Source organism: Hemitrygon akajei, chromosome 24 (assembly GCF_048418815.1).
Source record: "Hemitrygon akajei chromosome 24, sHemAka1.3, whole genome shotgun sequence".
In the NCBI taxonomy this organism is placed as follows: Eukaryota; Metazoa; Chordata; class Chondrichthyes; order Myliobatiformes; family Dasyatidae; genus Hemitrygon; species Hemitrygon akajei.
The window spans coordinates 8282859-8303025 of record NC_133147.1 but is presented as its reverse complement, the minus strand read 5'-3'; the positions used below and the strand labels follow the sequence as shown (position 1 = coordinate 8303025).

General features: G+C 51.3%; 1 protein-coding gene across 1 annotated transcript in view; it reads left to right on the top strand.

Moving 5' to 3' along the window:
* myom3 (myomesin 3) overlaps nucleotides 1–20167 on the top strand; it is a 123515-nt gene that overhangs the window by 70341 nt on the left and 33007 nt on the right. Inside the window, exons 19-23 of the mRNA XM_073028296.1 lie at nucleotides 9259–9437; nucleotides 16281–16395; nucleotides 16504–16660; nucleotides 17417–17523; nucleotides 17603–17647. Of these exons, the coding sequence (XP_072884397.1) occupies nucleotides 9259–9437; nucleotides 16281–16395; nucleotides 16504–16660; nucleotides 17417–17523; nucleotides 17603–17647 (603 nt within the window). The remainder of the gene's footprint in view (nucleotides 1–9258; nucleotides 9438–16280; nucleotides 16396–16503; nucleotides 16661–17416; nucleotides 17524–17602; nucleotides 17648–20167) is intronic.

Here is a 20167-nt window from a genome sequence, read left to right as displayed (position 1 = left end):
AAGTCAAGTCACTTTTATTGTCATTTTGACCATAACTGCTGGCACAGTACATAGTAAAAATGAGACTATATTTTTCAGGACCATGGTGTTATATGACGCAGTACAAAAACTAGACTGAACTACGTAAAAAACAACACAGAAAAAACAACTACACTAGACTACAGACTTATCCAGGACTGCATAAAGTGCACAAAACAGTACAGGCATTACAATAAATAATAAATAGGACAATAGGGCAGTAAGGTGTCAGTCCCGGCTCTGGGTATTGAGGAGTCTGATAGCTTGGGGGAAGAAATCCGGTTGTGAGAGCCGGAATGCTTCGTTGTCTTTTCCCAGACGGCAGGAGGGAGAAGAGATTGTATGAGGGGTGCGTGGGGGTCCTGATGCACCATCAATAACTCACGCTGAGACTTAGGAAGCAAGATATCGGCTTTTATTGACTGGAAGAATAAACAACACTACAACCTGGGGAAAATGAGGGAGAGCAGCAGCCCACAGTCGCCTTTATACAGGGGTCTGTGGGAGGAGCCACAGTCAGCAGGGGGTCTGTGGGAGGAGCCACAGGAGCAGTCAGCAGGGGGTCTGTGGGAGGAGCCACAGGAGCAGTCAGCAGGGGTCTGTGGGAGGAGTCACAGGAGCAGTCAGCAGGGGTCAGTGGGAGGAGCCACAGGAGCAGTCAGCAGTGGTTCTGTGGGAGGAGCCACAGGAGCAGTCAGCAGGGGGTCTGGGGGAGGAGCCACAGTCAGCAGGGGTCTGTGGGAGGAGTCACAGGAGCAGTCAGCAGGGGTCAGTGGGAGGAGCCACAGGAGCAGTCAGCAGTGGTTCTGTGGGAGGAGCCACAGGAACAGTCAGCAGGGGGTCTGTGGGAGGAGCCACAGGAGCAGTCAGCAGGGGGTCTGTGGGAGGGGCCACAGGAGCAGTCAGCAGGGTCTGTGGGAGGAGCCACAGGAACAGTCAGCAGGGGGTCTGTGGGAGGAGCCACAGGAGCAGTCAGCAGGGGTCTGTGGGAGGAGCCACAGGAGCAGTCAGCAGGGGGTCTGTGGGAGGAGCCACAGGAGCAGTCAGCAGGGGTCTGTGGGAGGGGCCACAGGAGCAGTCAGCAGGGGGTCTGTGGGGGGAGCCACAGGAGCAGTCAGCAGGGGGGTCAGTGGGAGGAGCCACAGGAGCAGTCAGCAGGGGGTCTGTGGGAGGGGCCACAGGAACAGTCAGCGGGGGGTCTGTGGGAGGAGCCACAGGAGCAGTCAGCAGGGGGTCTGTGGGGGGAGCCACAGGAGCAGTCAGCAGGGGGTCTGTGGGAGGAGCCACAGGAGCAGTCAACAGGGGGGTCTGTGGGAGGAGTCAGCAGGGGGTCTGTGGGAGGAGCCACAGGAGCAGTCAGCAGGGGGTCTGTGGGGGGAGCCACAGGAGCAGTCAGCAGGGGGGTCAGTGGGAGGAGCCACAGGAGCAGTCAGCAGGGGGTCTGTGGGAGGGGCCACAGGAACAGTCAGCAGGGGGTCTGTGGAAGGAGCCACAGGAGCAGTCAGCAGGGGGTCTGTGGGGGGAGCCACAGGAGCAGTCAGCAGGGGGTCTGTGGAAGGAGCCACAGGAGCAGTCAGCAGGGGGTCTGTGGGAGGGGCCACAGGAGCAGTCAGCAGGGGGTCTGTGGAAGGAGCCACAGGAGCAGTCAGCAGGGGGTCTGTGGGGGGAGCCACAGGAACAGTCAGCGGGGGGTCTGTGGGAGGAGCCACAGGAGCAGTCAGCAGGGGGTCTGTGGGAGGAGCCACAGGAGCAGTCAGCAGGGGGTCTGTGGGGGGAGCCACAGGGCAGTCAGCAGGGGGTCTGTGGGAGGGGCCACAGGAACAGTCAGCGGGGGGTCTGTGGGAGGAGCCACAGGAGCAGTCAGCAGGGGTCTGTGGGGGGAGCCACAGGAGCAGTCAGCAGGGGTCTGTGGGAGGAGCCACAGGAGCTGTCAGCAGGGGTCTGTGGGAGGAGCCACAGGAGCAGTCAGCAGGGGGTCTGTGGGAGGAGCCACAGGAGCAGTGGGTCTGTGGGAGGAGCCACAGGAGCAGTCAGCAGGGGTCTGTGGGAGGAGCCACAGGAGCTGTCAGCAGGGGTCTGTGGGAGGAGCCACAGGAGCTGTCAGCAGGGGGTCTGTGGGAGGAGCCACAGGAGCAGTGGGTCTGTGGGAGGAGCCACAGGAGCAGTCAGCGGGGGGTCTGTGGGAGGAGCCACAGGAGCAGTCAGCAGGGGGCTGTGGGAGGAGCCACAGGAGCAGTGGGTCTGTGGGAGGAGCCACAGGAGCAGTCAGCGGGGGGTCTGTGGGGGGAGCCACAGGAGCTGTCAGCAGTGGGTCTGTGGGGGGAGCCACAGGAGCAGTGGGTCTGTGGGGGGAGCCACAGGAGCAGTCAGCAGGGGGTCTGTGGGAGGAGCCACAGGAGCAGTCAGCAGGGGGTCTGTGGGAGGAGCCACAGGAGCAGTCAGCAGGGGGTCTGTGGGAGGAGCCACAGGAGCTGTCAGCAGTGGGTCTGTGGGGGGAGCCACAGGAGCTGTCAGCAGGGGGTCTGTGGGAGGAGCCACAGGAGCAGTCAGCAGGGGTCTGTGGGAGGAGCCACAGGAGCAGTGGGTCTGTGGGAGGAGCCACAGGAGGAGTCAGCAGTGGGTCTGTGGGGGGAGCCACAGGAGCTGTCAGCAGGGGTCTGTGGGAGGAGCCACAGGAGCAGTCAGCAGGGGTCTGTGGGAGGAGCCACAGGAGCTGTCAGCAGGGGTCTGTGGGAGGAGCCACAGGAGCAGTCAGCAGGGGGCTGTGGGAGGAGCCACAGGAGCAGTGGGTCTGTGGGAGGAGCCACAGGAGCAGTCAGCGGGGGGTCTGTGGGGGGAGCCACAGGAGCTGTCAGCAGTGGGTCTGTGGGGGGAGCCACAGGAGCAGTGGGTCTGTGGGGGGAGCCACAGGAGCAGTCAGCAGGGGGTCTGTGGGAGGAGCCACAGGAGCAGTCAGCAGGGGGTCTGTGGGAGGAGCCACAGGAGCAGTCAGCAGGGGGTCTGTGGGAGGAGCCACAGGAGCAGTGGGTCTGTGGGAGGAGCCACAGGAGCTGTCAGCAGTGGGTCTGTGGGGGGAGCCACAGGAGCTGTCAGCAGGGGGTCTGTGGGAGGAGCCACAGGAGCAGTCAGCAGGGGTCTGTGGGAGGAGCCACAGGAGCAGTGGGTCTGTGGGAGGAGCCACAGGAGGAGTCAGCAGTGGGTCTGTGGGGGGAGCCACAGGAGCTGTCAGCAGGGGTCTGTGGGAGGAGCCACAGGAGCAGTGGGTCTGTGGGAGGAGTCAGCAGGGGGTCTGTGGGAGGAGCCACAGGAGCTGTCAGCAGGGGTCTGTGGGAGGAGCCACAGGTTCAGTCAGCAGGGGGTCTGTGGGAGGAGCCACAGGAGCAGTCAGCAGGGGTCTGTGGGGGGAGCCACAGGGCAGTCAGCAGGGGGTCTGTGGGAGGAGCCACAGGAGCAGTCAGCAGGGGTCTGTGGGAGGAGCCACAGGAGCTGTCAGCAGGGGTCTGTGGGAGGAGCCACAGGAGCAGTCAGCAGGGGTCTGTGGGAGGAGCCACAGGAGCAGTCAGCAGGGGTCTGTGGGAGGAGCCACAGGAGCAGTGGGTCTGTGGGAGGAGCCACAGGAGCAGTCAGCAGGGGTCTGTGGGAGGAGCCACAGGAGCAGTCAGCAGAGGTCTGTGGGAGGAGCCACAGGAGCAGTGGGTCTGTGGGAGGAGCCACAGGAGCAGTCAGCAGGGGTCTGTGGGAGGAGTCACAGGAGCAGTCAGCAGGGGTCAGTGGGAGGAGCCACAGGATCAGTCAGCAGGGGTCAGTGGGAGGAGCCACAGGATCAGTCAGCAGGGGTCTGTGGGAGGAGCCACAGGATCAGTCAGCAGGGGTCAGTGGGAGGAGCCACAGGAGCAGTGGGTCTGTGGGAGGAGCCACAGGAGCAGTCAGCAGGGGGTCAGTGGGAGGAGTCACAGGAGCAGTCAGCGGGGGTCTGTGGGAGGAGCCACAGGAGCAGTCAGCAGGGGGTCAGTGGGAGGAGTCACAGGAGCAGTCAGCGGGGGTCTGTGGGAGGAGCCACAGGAGCAGTGGGTCTGTGGGAGGAGCCACAGGAGCTGTCAGCAGTGGGTCTGTGGGGGGAGCCACAGGAGCTGTCAGCAGGGGGTCTGTGGGGGGAGCCACAGGAGCTGTCAGCAGGGGGTCTGTGGGGGGAGCCACAGGAGCTGTCAGCAGGGGGTCTGTGGGAGGAGCCACAGGAGCTGTCAGCAGGGGGTCTGTGGGAGGAGCCACAGGAGCAGTCAGCAGGGGGTCTGTGGGAGGAGCCACAGGAGCTGTCAGCAGGGGTCTGTGGGAGGAGCCACAGGATCAGTCAGCAGTGGGTCTGTGGGGGGAGCCACAGGAGCTGTCAGCAGTGGGTCTGTGGGGGGAGCCACAGGAGCTGTCAGCAGGGGGTCTGTGGGGGGAGCCACAGGAGCAGTCAGCAGGGGTCAGTGGGAGGAGCCACAGGATCAGTCAGCAGTGGGTCTGTGGGGGGAGCCACAGGAGCTGTCAGCAGTGGGTCTGTGGGGGGAGCCACAGGAGCTGTCAGCAGGGGGTCTGTGGGGGGAGCCACAGGAGCAGTCAGCAGGGGGTCTGTGGGAGGAGCCACAGGAGCTGTCAGCAGGGGGTCAGTGGGAGGAGCCACAGGATCAGTCAGCAGTGGGTCTGTGGGGGGAGCCACAGGAGCTGTCAGCAGTGGGTCTGTGGGGGGAGCCACAGGAGCTGTCAGCAGGGGGTCTGTGGGGGGAGCCACAGGAGCTGTCAGCAGGGGGTCTGTGGGGGGAGCCACAGGAGCTGTCAGCAGGGGGTCTGTGGGAGGAGCCACAGGAGCAGTCAGCAGGGGTCTGTGGGAGGAGCCACAGGAGCTGTCAGCAGGGGTCTGTGGGAGGAGCCACAGGAGCAGTCAGCAGGGTCTGTGGGAGGAGCCACAGGAGCAGTCAGACAGGTATATCTAGTTCACCATAGGTCCTTCATAATGCTGTTTCCTTTTCGGATGCAGCATGTAGTGTAAGTGTCTGTAATGGCGGGAAGAGAGACCCCAATGACCTTCTCAGCTGACCTCACTATCCGTTGCACGGTCTTGCAATCTGAGATGGTGCAATTTATTCAACAAAACAAGGTTACAGCAGGCAAAACAGGTCTAACCACCTTGTGATTGAGGTTTGATATTTATTTGCTAAACACAAAGGACAGTTCATAGTTAAAATGAGACAGTTCTTTGAAGTTTTCACATCTTTTGATTAAATTCATTCTACCGGCGCCAGTATGCCTGAACTGGCATTCATGGCCTTTAGGAATGCAGGTTAAAATCCATAATACGTTATTTGATATGTTACGTGCTAACATAGAGGACAATTCATATTCCAAAAGCATAGATATGGTGTCTTTGCAACTACCTGTAAATTTAGCATTCTTGTCTCAGAGGTGCCCAGAGATGCACTGTTACAAATGAAACTGGGTTCACAGCCTTTAGGAAATGCATTGTTATGAACTCAATCCACAGTACTTTGTCAAACAGAAGACTGATGACTGAAGTCATTTATTTAAGTGCAAATGAATTGTCTAAACAAGAATACGGTGAGAATGCCGATTTCACCGGACTGCAGCTTGCAAGCATTTAGTGCGGGTGGGGCCCTCAAAAATGCGGGGCCCGTAGCATATGCTACTTTTGCTACTAGGTTAGTCTGGCCCTGCCTCTCACCTTAAATGCATGCCTCTGGTGGTAGACATTTCTACCCTGGGAAACAGATACTCTCTGTCTAATCTATCTATGCCTCTCATAATCTTATGAACCTCGATCAGATCACCCGTCAGCCTCCGGTGCTCCAGAGAAAACAGCCCAAGTTTATCCAAACCTCTCAATACAGCACATGTCCACTAACCTGGGGGCATCCTGGTAAACCTCTTCTGCACCCTCTCCAATGCCTCAAAATCCCTCCTATAGTAGGGCAACCAGAAATGTACGCAATACTCCAGATGTGGCCTAACTAGTTTTATACAGATACAATATAACTTACTGTCCTTCAAACTCAATGCTTCAACTAATAAAGGTAAGGATTCCATAAGCCTTCTTAAACAGCCTATTAACCTGCGTAGCCGCTTTCAAGGATCTGTAAACTTGGACCCCCAGATCTTTCTGCTCAGCAACACTATTAAGGGTCTTGCCCTTAACAGGGTACTTTCTCCTTGCATTTGCCCTAGCAAGGTGCAACACCTCACATTTATCTGGGTTAAACTCCATTTGCCATTTCTCTGCCCAGATCTGCAACTGATCTATATCATGCTTGTTCTTTGCCAGTCTTCCACACTATCCACAATTCCACCAACCTTGCAAACTTGTTATCTGCAAACTTACTAACCCACCCATCTCCATTTTCATCCAGGTCACTTATATACATCACAAACAGCAGAGGTCTCAGTAGAGATCCCTACAGAACTCCACTAACCACAGAGCTCCAGCTCGAAGAAGTCCCTTCCACCTCTACCCTCTGTCTTCTATAGGCAAGCCAGTTCTGAATCCAAACAGCCAATTCACCAAAGATCCCATGCATCTTAATCTTCCAGGTGAGCCTCCCATAAGGGACCTTGTCAAAGTCCTTACTAAGATCCATGTAGACAACATCCATCCAGCAATCACCCTCATAACCTCATCAAAATATCTCTCGTTAGAAAGACATGACTTGTCCCGCGCAGTGCTATGCTGGCGCTCCCTAATTAGGCCATGGTTTTCCAAATGCCCATAAATCTTGTCCCTAAGTATTCTCCCCTGCAGCTTCCCTATAGTTTCCAGGAATATCTCTGGCTCCCTTCTTGAATAATGGAACAATGTTAGATACTCGATTCTCATTCTGATTCACCAATGACGTATCTGTAGAATGCCTTGGGATTCTCTTTAACTCTACTTGCCAAGGACTTTTCATGGCCCCTCCTGGCTTTTCCCTTCTTTACAATCCTCAAGTACTCTGTTTAATTCAAGCTTCCTAAGCTTTACATATTTTCCCTTTTCTTGACTAAATTCATCACCTCTCAGTACTTGATCCTCTTGATGAAATGCGGGCAGATACGAAAGGGAGAACAAACTTGTTCTATCTGTTAGAAGGATCTACCTGATACTAATAATGATCAGGGAGGCACAAAGAGACTCTGTAATTACCAACAAGTATCTTTCTGTCTCTATGGAAGAACATGTGAATTTACACAGCTGAATACCTGCTAAGTTTTGCTGACCCTCCACGAACAGTCAAAGAATAGAAATTTAATACCTGGGAAAGGAATCTATGCTGGCCCTGTGTTCCCGCTCATGGTCCCCGATTTCTGATGGTGCTATCAATTATGTGGGACAGCTTACTGGTGAATCATACGGCAAAAGAATTGACTAAAATTGTTACTTACGACATCTTTCGTGAAGCAAATTGTGGTGACCTCCTACCACAGACAGTGAGGAGGCAGGCGGAAGAGAGGCTGGTTCGGTAGATGAACCCTGCTGGGACTTTGTGAGGCACAGCGTGTTCGAACCGCCGGGTTTGCAGACAGATTTACAATTCATATCACTGCAGGAGATGGAGTGAGCAATTTGGAGGAGTGGATGCACGATGTGTGTGTGTGTTTTTTTGTTCTCTCTCATTCTCTAGCAGTGGTTTTATGGTCGTTTATTTAATTGGGTTGTTCAAGTTTCTTGCTTTGTGGTTGCCTCTAAGCAGACAAATTTCGAGGTGTATCATTTATACATTCTTTGAAAATAAATGTGTTCTCAATCTTTGAATCACCACGTGTCCATGAGGTCCCCCACATCCATGATGCAGGTCTCTGGAGAGTTGCCTGTGCTTTGCATTCGAAGCTCCTAGCTCTGATAGTGTTCCTCATCAGTTCAAATGATGCAATTCCATCTCTTTGGCTCAGGTTCAAACCAGGTGACCCAGACAATGGGTCTAATGAGATTACAGATTCCCTCTCTGGCAAGCCTGCCACTTTACAGAATAAATAGCTACTCATCTGAGAATGGTCTCAGTTCTAGGCGGTCATTAGCTGAAACTCATCATGTCCAGATCCAATTGCTCTGATAAAGTTATCCTAAAGCAAGAATCAGTTCATCAAACAGTTCATAAAATGGAGTGTGCAAGGGCAGTCTCACAAAATGGCTGTCTCCTTTCCTGTTCACAGTTTTTTGCTCTTTTTGGCCAACATGATGAAGCTTGTGCTCAGATTTCACTTTAACACTCTGATCTATTTCAAACTCTGCTGACTACAACACACACTCGTCTCTGATCTGAAGGATCAACTGAGCTGAGGTGTCATGCTTGGGATGTAACAAGAATCCGTGCTAATTCTGGACTCCTGCTTATCAACAAATATAATCACTCTGCTGCTGTTGGCCTTGGTCCTGGATACTAAAAAGCTCTAAATGCAGGAACTCCCTCCCTGACCCTCTCTTTCTATTTGTTACTTAACATCTACCCCTGGACCAAGCCCTTTGCCATCAGCCCTAAATCTCATTATGTATCTTGATGATAATTTATTTTTATTTGCATTTTTAGAAAATGAGACCATGAGACATCGGAGCAGAATTAGACCATTTTCCAGTCTACTCCACCGTTCAATCATGGCTGATTTATTAACCCTCAACACTATTCTCCCACCTTCCTCCTGTAATCTTTGGCACCACTACTAATCAAGAGCCTATCAACCTCCATTTTAAATATACCCAAAGACTTGGCCTCCACAGCCATCTGTAGCAGTGAGTTCCACAGGTTCACCACCCTCTGGCCAAAGAAATTCCTCCTTATCTTCGTTCTAAAGGGACATCCTTGTTTTCTGACACTGCCCTCTTGTCCTAGGCTGCCCCACTACAGGAACCATCCTCTCCACATCCACACCATCGAGGCCTTTCAATATTTGGTAGGTTTCAATGAGTTCCTCCCCTTAGTCTTCTAAACGAGTGCCTACAGGCCCAGGCCATCAAACGTTCCTCACATGTTAACCCTTTCATTCCTAGGATAATTCTAGTAAACATCCTCTGGACCTTCTCCTCTGCTGGCGTATTCTTGTGTTCTGAGAATGTGTCTCTGGTCCTAGACTCTCCTACTATTCTTGTGAAGTAATTTTGGCCATGCGATGTTGGTAACAAGCAGACTTTCTGATGGCATGCCTCATAACTTGTCTGTTTCTGCTCTGCTGATTTGTTGCTCCAAAGGTTTACAGAGCGTTTCCCGTTTCCTCTGGCAGGGCCACCGTTTGACGTGATGTTCTTCGAGGTTCGCAGCAACTCCCTGTTACTAAAATGGCAGCCTCCACTCTACACAGGGAAGGACTGCGTAACGGGCTATCTCGTTGAGATGTGTGAGACAGACGGAGAAGAGTGGACACTCCTAAGTAAAATGCCAACGCCTCACACGCACATGAGGGTTTGTAAATGTTCTGCAAGTTCTGACAAAAATGACAAGCAATGGATTTTCAGTCAGAGAAAAGTATGAATTGCACTCTCTCTGTAGGCTTCCCTGCATCACCGGGGCATGAGTTCATGTCCAACTTTATTCCCTGGAACATAGAAGATTGAGAGGAGATTTGATAGAGGTATCCAAAGTTATAAGGGGTATAGATAGGGTAAATGCAAGCATTTTCCACTGAGGCTGGATGAGACTACAACCAGAAGTCATGGGTTAAGGGTGAAAGGTGAAATGTTTCAAGGGAACATGAGGGGAATCTTCTGCACTCAGTGGGTGGTGAGAGTGTGGAACGAGCTGCTAGCACAAGTGGTGCATGTGAACTCAATTTCAACATTTAAGAGAAGTTTGGATAGGTACATGGATGGTAGGGGTATGGAGGGCTATGGTTCCAGTGCAGGTCGATGGGAGTAGGCAGATTACATTTTCAGCATAGATTAGATGGGCCGAAGGGCCTGCTTCTGCACTGTACTTTTCTATGGCTCCTCCAGACCCCAGTACAGATGAATTTAAACTCAAAGGAAATTTATTATCGAATTCTGTATACGTTACCATATTCTACCTCGAGATTATTTTTTTCGCAGGGATTTACAGGAAATTAAATACAATAGAATTTATTAAGACTGGCATAAAAAAGCCAATGTGTGCGAGAGAGAGGAGACTGAGTCCGGGCGGTTTCTCATGGGAGAGGAGGGTAACTCAGATCCCACAACACCCTGGTGAGAACAGTATCTTTGGTATCTGAGGAAGCCAGTCTCCCCCCTCAGCCAGATGCTGAGGCTCCACGCTGCACTGGCAGTTAAACAGTAACTTCCCGCTGTGGCTCCCAACCGTCTCTGGCTTTTGATCATACTTTCTGATCCCTTTGGTGTTAACCACACCTCACTTCCAGAAGAGCTGTTCTCTAAAAACCCTGTATATTCCAAAGTCTCCTTCCGTTACTCTGTGTACGTGAACAGTGGTGGCAAGGACAGAAAAAACAGAGGGAGATTCCAGATTGTTTAATGTCAGTCCCAGTACACAAGTGTTAAAACCATAAAATACAGGAACGGGATCCGGCCATTTAGTCCATCGAGTCTGCTCCAACTTTTCATCATGGCTGATCCATTTCCCTCTCAGCCCCAATCTCCTGCCTTCTCCCCATAACCCTTCATGCCATGACTAATCAAGAATCTATCAATCTCTGCCTTAAATATACCCAATGACTGGGCCTCCACGGCTGCCTGTGGCAATGAATTCCACAGATTCTCCTCACTCTGGATAAAGAAATTCCTCCTCATCTCCATTCTAAAAGGACACCCCTCTGTTCTATTCTAAGGCTGTGTCCTCTGGTCCTAAGCTCCCCCACCGTCGGAAACATCCTCTCCACATCCACTCGAAGCCTTTCAACATTCGATAGGTTTCAATGAGATCCCCCCTCATTCTTCTGAATTCCAGTGAGTAGAGGCCCAGAGCCATCAAACACTCCTCATATGATAACCCTTTCAATCCTGGAATAATTTTCGTGTACCTCCTTTGAACTCTCCAGTTTCAGCAAATCCTTTTTCAGGATTACAATACTCCAAGTGAGGCTTAACCAGTGCTTCATAAAGTCTCAACATTACATCCTTGCTTTTATATTTTTGTCTTGTTGAGCTGAATGCTAAACATCACATTTGCCTTCCTCACCACAGACACAGCCTGCAAGTTACCCTTTAGGGAATCCTGCACAATGACTCCCAAGTCCCTTTGCATCTCAGATTTTGAATTTTCTCTCCATTTAGAAAATAGTCTACACTTTTATTTTTTCTACCAAAGTGCATGATAATACACTTCCCAATGCTGTATTCCATCTGCCACTTCTTTGCCCATTCTCCTAATCTGTCTAAGTCCTTCTGTAGGCTCTCTGCTTCCTCAACACTACCTGCCCCTGCACCTACCTTCATATCATCTGCAAACTTGGCCACAAAGCCAGCAACTCCGTCATCCAAACCATCGACATATAATGCGAAAAGAAGTGGTCTCAAAACAGATCGCGGTGGAACATCACTAGTCACCAGCAGCCAACCAGAAAAGGTTCCCTTTATTCCCACTCTTTGTCCCCTGCCATTCAGCCAATCTCTGTCCATGTCAGTATCTTTTCTGGAATACCATGGGATCTTAATTTGTTCAGCAGCCTCAAGGAGCACTGTTACGACACGCAGCTGACCGCATCTGCTTCCAGGCTTTAGACGTTCCAACTCTTCGGAACATTCAGGACCATCCCACTGGTTGGTGATCATGTTTTGTGCACTGAGAATTGAGTATTTAAAGAACGGACACTCAGTGCTCAATTGTAAGCCCTGCTAGAGATATCGTTTAGCATTTGTTCTGTGCTCAGTTCTCGATCCAGTTTGGATCTGTGTCACTGGGTCCAAACCATCCTCGTCAAGGACTCTCATCTCAGTATGACCGAGCCAGTATGGACCAGCGGGGTATCGGAGTCTTTCGCCGGCTGTGACCTGCGACAGTGGGAGGATTTCGAGATGGAGCCTGGAGATACAGCGCCTCCAGGTAGCCGTTTGTCAGCTTTCCCCTGAGGGAAGCCAGAGTCGCTTGGGAGAGTCAGTCGGTTGCTCTGTGGAGCCAGTACATCCTCCTACCCCAGAGTGACCCACGTTCACGCTGTGGCCTCCTCATTCAATGCTTATTAGTGTTGAAACTCCAGCCATCCCGGTTGCCTTCGCAGTGCAGAAAGGTGGCTTTCAATATCTCTCTTCTGACTGGAAGAGCCCTGGCTTGGGCCACCGTGCATTGGGAAAGAAGGTTAGACGTTTGCTCGGATTCGGAGGAATTCACGGCCACCATGAGGAAGGTGTTCCATCACCCTGCCAGAGCCAGACGAGCCTTGGACCATCTGATGAAGATTTGACAGGGCAAGCAGGCAGCAGCTGACTTTGCTATCAAGTTTCGGACCTTGGCCCAAGAGAGTGGTTGGAACAAGGAGGCCTTGGCCACTCTGTACTGTCACAGACTCTGAGATGAACTGAAGCATGCCCTTGCCTTGGGACAGTCAGCAGAGGTCTGGAAGGTTCTGATCAACCAATCCATTTGTCTCAATAATTCTCTGCAGAGTGTAAGTGGGACGATATCATGACATCGAAGAGGGCTAGACCGAGCCTGGCCTCAGTGTCTCACGGTCCCACTCCCTGATCTCAGACCGTGACCTGTCTACCTCCTGCCCAGGATCCTGTTGGGCCCGTGCAAATCGGCCGCGTAAGAACCTCTGCGGATGAGAGGATCCAGAGTTTGTGTGGAAGTTACTGCTATTACTTTGGGGAAGTAGAATGGCCAAAGCTGCAGCTGTTTGGAGAACTGTTCTGACTGTCCGTTGTTGGGGGACTGTCCAGACCGTCCGGTGTCGGGAGGACAGTTCCGACCGTCCGGAGTTGGGAAGACTGTTCTGACTGTCCGTTGTTGGGGGACTGTCCAGACCGTCCGGTGTCGGGAGGACAGTTCCGACCGTCCGGAGTTGGGAAGACTGTTCTGACTGTCCGTTGTTGGGGGACTGTCCAGACCGTCCGGTGTCGGGAGGACAGTTCCGACCGTCCGGAGTTGGGAAGACTGTTCTGACTGTCCGTTGTTGGGGGACTGTCCAGACCGTCCGGTGTCGGGAGGACAGTTCCGACCGTCCGGAGTTGGGAAGACTGTTCTGACTGTCCGTTGTTGGGGGACTGTCCAGACCGTCCGGTGTCGGGAGGACAGTTCCGACCGTCCGGAGTTGGGAAGACTGTTCTGACTGTCCGTTGTTGGGGGACTGTCCAGACTGTCCGGTGTCGGGAGAACAGTTCCGACCGTCCGGAGTTGGGAAGACTTTTCAAGCCATCCGCTGTTGGGAGGACTAATCGGGTATGAACCACCAAGAAGTGAATGTGTTTTTTAGATCCTGGGGCAGCTGGAAATTTCACGGACTTGGCGACCTCCCATCAGCTCAACGTACCGCTGCAGGAGCTGGGCCAGTCCATGCCCGCAACTGTCCCGGACGGCTGTCCGCTTGGTTCTGGGCAGACATTGATCTTGTAGATGAGGATCGAGGATCATGCAGAGTACGTTAGTCTCTACCTCACTGAATCTCCTCACACACCCCGACCCTCCGGCTGTCCCAGCATAACCTTTCCATAAACGGGAAGGAAGGGAGGATCACTGCATGGTCCAGTCGCTGGAAGAAGCTGTGTTTTCAGCTTGGAGTTACGACCCCCAGACTCTCCCAAGACCAGCAGCTGATGAGAGGGCTGACTTCTCTTTGGGGTGACCTGGAGCCTTCAGGTCAGACTCCCAGGCAAGCCAGCTCCAGCCAACAGGCCCTTGTGAGTCCTGACCCAGTCCAGTCAGGGGTGCCCTGGAACTAAATCTCTCTTTCTGGAGCAAACCAAGGACGTGACCAAGCAGTCTGGAACTAGCAGCTGAGCCAAAGGGCTCCAGTTGCCAGATCCCGTCTAAGGGGAAGGCTCCAAAATGGAGACCCTTGGAGCCTAATCCCAGGAACACAAGGACTCGCTGCCAATGTCTGAGGATACAGATGAGGATTTGGACTATGATTTTGCCTCTGTTTTCACTGAAGACTCTGTGAACCTATGCAGCAGACTCTGGGGTCTGCCAAATTACCTAAGGAGCCATCCTTGGAGGAATGTTTGGGGGTAATTTCAGCACTCAACCCGGTAGAAATCCCTTCCATCTACAAGGATTTGGAAGAGGTCTTCAGTAAGGGAAAGGCCTCGACTCCTCCACCGCACAGACCGTACGACTGTGTTGTGGATTTACTGCTTAGTACTTGTCCTCTATGAGGCCGATTATATGCACCTTCAGGCCCGGAAAGACGTGCTACGGAGGACTACATAAAGGAGGCTGTTGCTATGGGTTCATTTGGCCCTCTTTCTCCTGCCAGTGCAGGCTGTTTTTCCATACAGAAATAGGATGGAGGCCTGAGGCCTTGCATTGATTATAGAGTGCTGAATCGCAGTAGAGTCAAGAATCATTACCTTTTCCACTCAAACACTGCCATCAAGATTCCCCAAAGGGCAAGAGTGTTCTCGCAGTGCATACAACCCGGTTTGCATGAAGGAGGGTGATGAGTGGAAGATGACATTCATTGCACCGACAGGGCACTATGAGTGCCCTTCGGCCTTGCGAACAGATTTCCAGGCCTTTGTAAACGATGTGCTCTGGGCTGCTCTCCAGAAGCACGCCTTTGTCTACGTGGACAGCATCCTGAAGTCCACGGAGGAGCACGTCACTCACGTCAGAAATATCCTAAAGGAGCTTCGTAACCATGGACTTTTCGTCAAGCTGCAGAAGTCTGGATTTCATGTAACCGCCATTTCAGTTTTGGGTTTCATCATCTCTAATTGCAGTCTCAAAATGGACCCTAGTAAGACTCAGGCAGGCGGAGATTGGCCGCAACCATCCAGTGTGAAGCAAGTTCAACACTTCCAGGGATTTGCCAACTTTTACCGAAAGTTCATCAGAAACTTCAGCTCAGTGGCATCTCTAACAACACTAACCAAGAGACCCACGGGTCCTTTTGTTCGGACAACCGAAGCGGAGGCGACCTTCACAGAGCTCAAACGGCGGTTCACAACAGCTCCCATTTTGGTTGCGACTAACCTGGACCTTCCCTTCATCATGGAGGTGAACGCCTCGGATGTCGGAGTGGGTGCAGTGTTGTCTCAACGGACACCTTCAGACAACAAACTGCACCTGTGTGCGTTCTTTTCCAGTCAGCTATCCCTGGCAGAGGTGAACTATGAAATAGAGAGATGATTGTGGTCACGGTCGCGTTGTCTCTAGACGAATCGCTGGCTCGAGGGGGCCAAGAACCCTTTTATCATGTACATAGACCATAAGAACCTGGCTTATATTCAGGAAGCCAAGAGACTGAATTTCAGGCCAGGCGGTCTCTTTTCTTTAGCTTCTTTAATTTCATCCTGACCTGGCACTGCCTACTTCTCTCGTCCAGGGACTCTGTGGTCCATGTTCTCCATGTTACTTGTTTACTTTGTTTACTGTTTGAGCTATTTGTTCTTCTCTTTGCTCATTGGGTCTTTGCTGTGGGGTTTTTTATCTCGTGGACTCTATTGTGTTTCCTTGTTTTGTGGCTGCCTGTAAGAAGTTGAATCTCAAGGTTGTAGTTTATAGATTTGGCAATACAGTGTGGAGCAGGCCTTTCTGATCCTTCGAGACACACCACCCCAGGAACCCCACAACGGACCCTAACCGAATCACGGGACAACTTACAATGACCAATTACGGACCCGGTATGTCTGTGCGAGGAAATTCGCGCACTCCATGGGGAGGGACGTACAGGCACTCCTTACAGAACGGCATCGGAATTGGACTCCGAGCTCCAGAGCACCCCGAACTGTAATAATGTCACGCTAACCCCTACGCGGCCATAGCACCCACTTTCCCGCCACTCTCCGTAAGGAGTTTGTACGCTCTCCCCATCACCACGTGGGTTTCCTTTGGGTAATCTGGCTTCCTCCCACAGTCCACAGACGTACCGATTGGTGGGTAAATTGTCCGTAACTAGGTTGGCTAAATCAGGGTTGCTGGGTGATAAGGCTCGAGGAGATATTCCACGCGGTATCTCAATAAATAATTAAATACCATAGGTATTTCATGGTGTATACTTACTTCGATAATAAATGTACTTTGAACTTTGAACTTTGAACCTGTGCCATCTGCCTGTTATCAGGTGACTGCCAAGCAGTTAACAGATGAAGAGGCAGGAAAAGAAAGAAAAGTTTCCAAGGTTTAAATTAATTGTGGTTCTTCAATCTCATTAAGATTTCTCAGCTGGTAGAAGGCAAAACTTACGTTTTCCGTGTGTCAGCACTGAACTCCATGGGAGCCGGGGCCCCGTCTTTGCCGTCGGATCCCGTCCGTGCAGAAACCAGACCAGGTTTGGTGATTTCTCTCACTACCTGCAACATTCCCTCTGATTTCCAGATGTCCCTGCTCTCACCGGGGCAAGAAACATGGCCTGAGGCGCATCTGTTGTTTTCCACAGGTACCACAGAGATGAAGACGGGCGTGGACGATGATGGGAATATATTCCTGGTTTTCCAGAACCCAGAAATTGCCGATGCATCAAAGTTTATTTGGTCCAAAGATTACCAGGAAATTGAAACTCCTGAGAGAGTGCAGATTGAGACTTCGGAGGACAAGTAAGCATCCGGCAAATTCTACAACTGTCGGCAGTAAGTAGTAAGATGGAAGATCAAAGACCGTAGTCAGTGATTCTAGCAGCTGAGGTGCCTGGGCGGCGTGTCTCAGAGTCGTAGGCCTGACGTTTGTCGGCCTGGAAGCCTGGAGACAGCCTGTCCTGGATTGCAGGCCTGTCTGTGTATGTGAGCGATGGGTGGGGGGGTGAATGGGGCTTGTTTTGCTGCTGTTGTGATGAAGCCCATGGGCATGCTGTGTTGGAATGTGTGGCAACACTTGTGGGCTGCCCCCATCACAGCTTCAGTTTGTGATGGTTGGTAACGCAAATGACTCGTTTCACTGTACATTTTGATATACATGTGATAAATAAATGATTCTTATATTTGGAACAAGGTAAACACCATCATAATTAAATTCAGCAGGTCAGGCCTGCTGAGGTCCTCTCATCTCTTCCTCTCTCTAACCTCTCTCTCTCACCTCTCTCTTTCTTTCTCCCTGTCTTTTTCTCTCTCTCTACCTCTCCTCTCTCCTCGTCTCTATTTTTTCTCCCTCTTTCTCTCTCTTTCTGTCTTTCTCCTCTCTCTCCCCCTCTCCCCCTCCCTCTCTCTCCCATCTTCTTCCCCTCTCTACCAACCCTTCTCTCCCAACTCCTCTCTCCCACCCACTCTCTCGCACCCCCCCCCTCTCTCACTCCCCTTCTCTCTCTACCCAACCTTTCTCCCTTCCCCCTCCCCTCCCCCTCTCTCTCCCCCCTCCAGGTCTAAACTCATCCTACTTGACCCATCTGCTCAGGACCTGGGAACATACTCTGTGGTGGTAACTGGTACCGATGGGGCTTCCTCCAGTCATACATTAACCGATGAAGGTAAATCTATCTCCAACCCCGTCAAATACAAAACCGAACATTTCCGATTGGAATTTAAATTCTAACCATTATCTTTCAGAGCTGCAAAAACTGAAGGAACTGAGCCACCGAAAAAAGCACCCACGTGAGTCTTCATTATTGAAATGTTTCCGATCTGATCTGGTCTGAAGTGCAAAATGGTGCTCCTTTCATCCTCAGCTCGAGGAAGACCAACTCCCGTTCTATTTCTGTAGGTCTGCAGTGGCAGATGCATACAGTGTAGGAGCCACAGCCTCTCCCACAGCCGGGACAGGTTAACCAGGCCGTGGAAGACTGGTGCGTTTTTCCAGACCTGTGTACCCACCTAATGCACGGTGTTAAAGTTTCTATTTCTGTCCCAAATGTTCCCACAGAGACAGGAGGGAGAGGGGGAGAGGGGGAAGGAGGAAAGGTTGGGTAGAGAGAGAAGGGGAGAGAGAGGGGGTGGGAGAGAAGGTCAAACCAAGGTAAAACATACAAGGTAAATGGTAGGACACTGAGGAATGCAGTAGAACAGAGGGATCTGGGAATACAGATACATAATTCCCTAAGAGTGGCGTCACAAGTGGATAGGGTTGTAAAGAGAGCTTTTGGTGCATTGGCCTTTATAAATCAAAGTATTGAGTATAAGAGTTGGAATGTAATGGTGAGGTTGTATAAGACATTGGTGAGACTGAATTTGGAGTATTGTGTGCAGTTTTGGTCACCTAATTACAGGAAGGATATTAATAAGGTTGAAAGAGTGCAGAGAAAGTTTACAAGGATGTTGCCGGGACTTGAGAAACCGAGTTACAGTGAAAGGTTGAATAGGTTAGGACTTTATTCCCTGGAGCGTAGGAGAATGAGGGGTGATTTGATAGAGGTGTATAAAATTATGATGAGTATAGATAGAGTGAATGCAAGCAGGCTTTTTCCACTGAGGCCAGGGGAGAAAAAAAACAGAGGTCATGGGTTAAGGGTGAAGGGGGAAAAGTTTAAAGGGAACATTAGGGGGGCTTCTTCACGCAGAGAGTGGTGGGAGTGTGGAATGAGCTGCCAGATGAAGTGGTGAATGTGGGCTCACTTTTGACATTTAAGAAAAACTTGGACAGCTGTATGGATGAGAGGGGTTTGGAGGGATATGGCCCAGGTGCAGGTCAGTGGGACTAGGCAGAAAAATGGTTGGGCACAGCCAAGAAGGGCCAAAAGGCCTGTTTCTGTGCTGTAATGTTCTATGGTTGGTGGTTCTGGGTGCAGTCTCCATGGGAACTACTTGCCAGTAAGTGTGTTCCCACAAACAACATGCTGGGCATGAAATGTCCCATGGTGCCAAAGGCTGTAGAAGGCTCTGTGCATTGGCATACCAGGTTTAACAAAAGTCTTCACCAACATTGTCCCTGCTGGGGACCTGTTGCCTGGGATTACCCTGTGCATGGAAATGCAGTGACCTGGATCAGCAAATTTTCCAATGACACTAAGATTGGGAGTGTCCTGAACAGGGAGGAAGGCTATCAAACTGTCCAGCAGGATCTGAACCGGCTGGAAAAATGGGCTGAAAAACAGCAATTGGAATTTAATACAGACAAGTGTGAGGCATTGCATTTCGGTAGGACCAACCAGGGTAGGTCTTACACAGTGAACAGTAGGGCACTGAGGAGTGTGGTAGGACAAAGGGATCTGGGTATACAGGTCCATAATTCATAGGAAGTGGAGTCATGGGTAGATAGGGTCATAAAGAAAGCTTTTTAGGAAAAGCACAGGAAGCTCAGTGTTCAGCTGTCTGTCAGGCTCCTCCATGTTGTCAAGATGATCCATGATCCCAGCTCAGTGCAGGCCCAGAACTGAGGAAGACAGACAACGGTGAATGCAGAGTATGCCCGCAGGGAAATGCGGGAAAATGAGACTCAGGGTTGTATGTGGTGACGTAGATGTAACTTTGCCCTTTGAACTTTGCCAGGAACGTCAGAAGCCCAAAGCCATCCTAGGGAATGTTCAGAATAGGAATTGGCAAATTTCAGTGGGTGCGGTGGCATGTGCACCCTTGAGCCATTCGCAGAAATGTCAGAAGCCCAAAGCCATTCTAGGTAATGTTGGCAGAGTTGCCTTTCCAGTCCAGCCTGACTGACAAGGTGTCAAAAATATCTCATCCTGAAATAGAACAATGCCCCAGGAGCAGAGGAGGGACACTTGAGGGTGTTAGGTACCTGTAGGCATGAAGGTCAAGTATGGAATTGTTGACCTATTGGCACCACTTGGAACTTACTGAGTGACTCTAGTGTTGATAAGGAATGCCAAAGTTCAAAGTAATTGTATTATCAAAGTATATATAATGTATGTCACCATATTGATCCCTGAAATTCATTTTCTTGCAGACATTTACAGGAAAATAAAGAAATACAATAGGATTTATGAAAAACTATAGATAAACAAAGACTGACAAACAACCAATGGGCAAAAGAAGATAAATTGTGCAAATAAACAAATAAATAATACTGAGAACATGGGTCTCAGTGTCCTTGAACGTGAGACGATAGTTCAGCACTGAGATGAGTGAAGTTATCCACAATGGTTCAGGAGCCTGATGATTATAGGGTAATAACTGTTCTGAACCTGGTGGTGTGGGGCCTAAGGCTCCTCTACCTCCTGC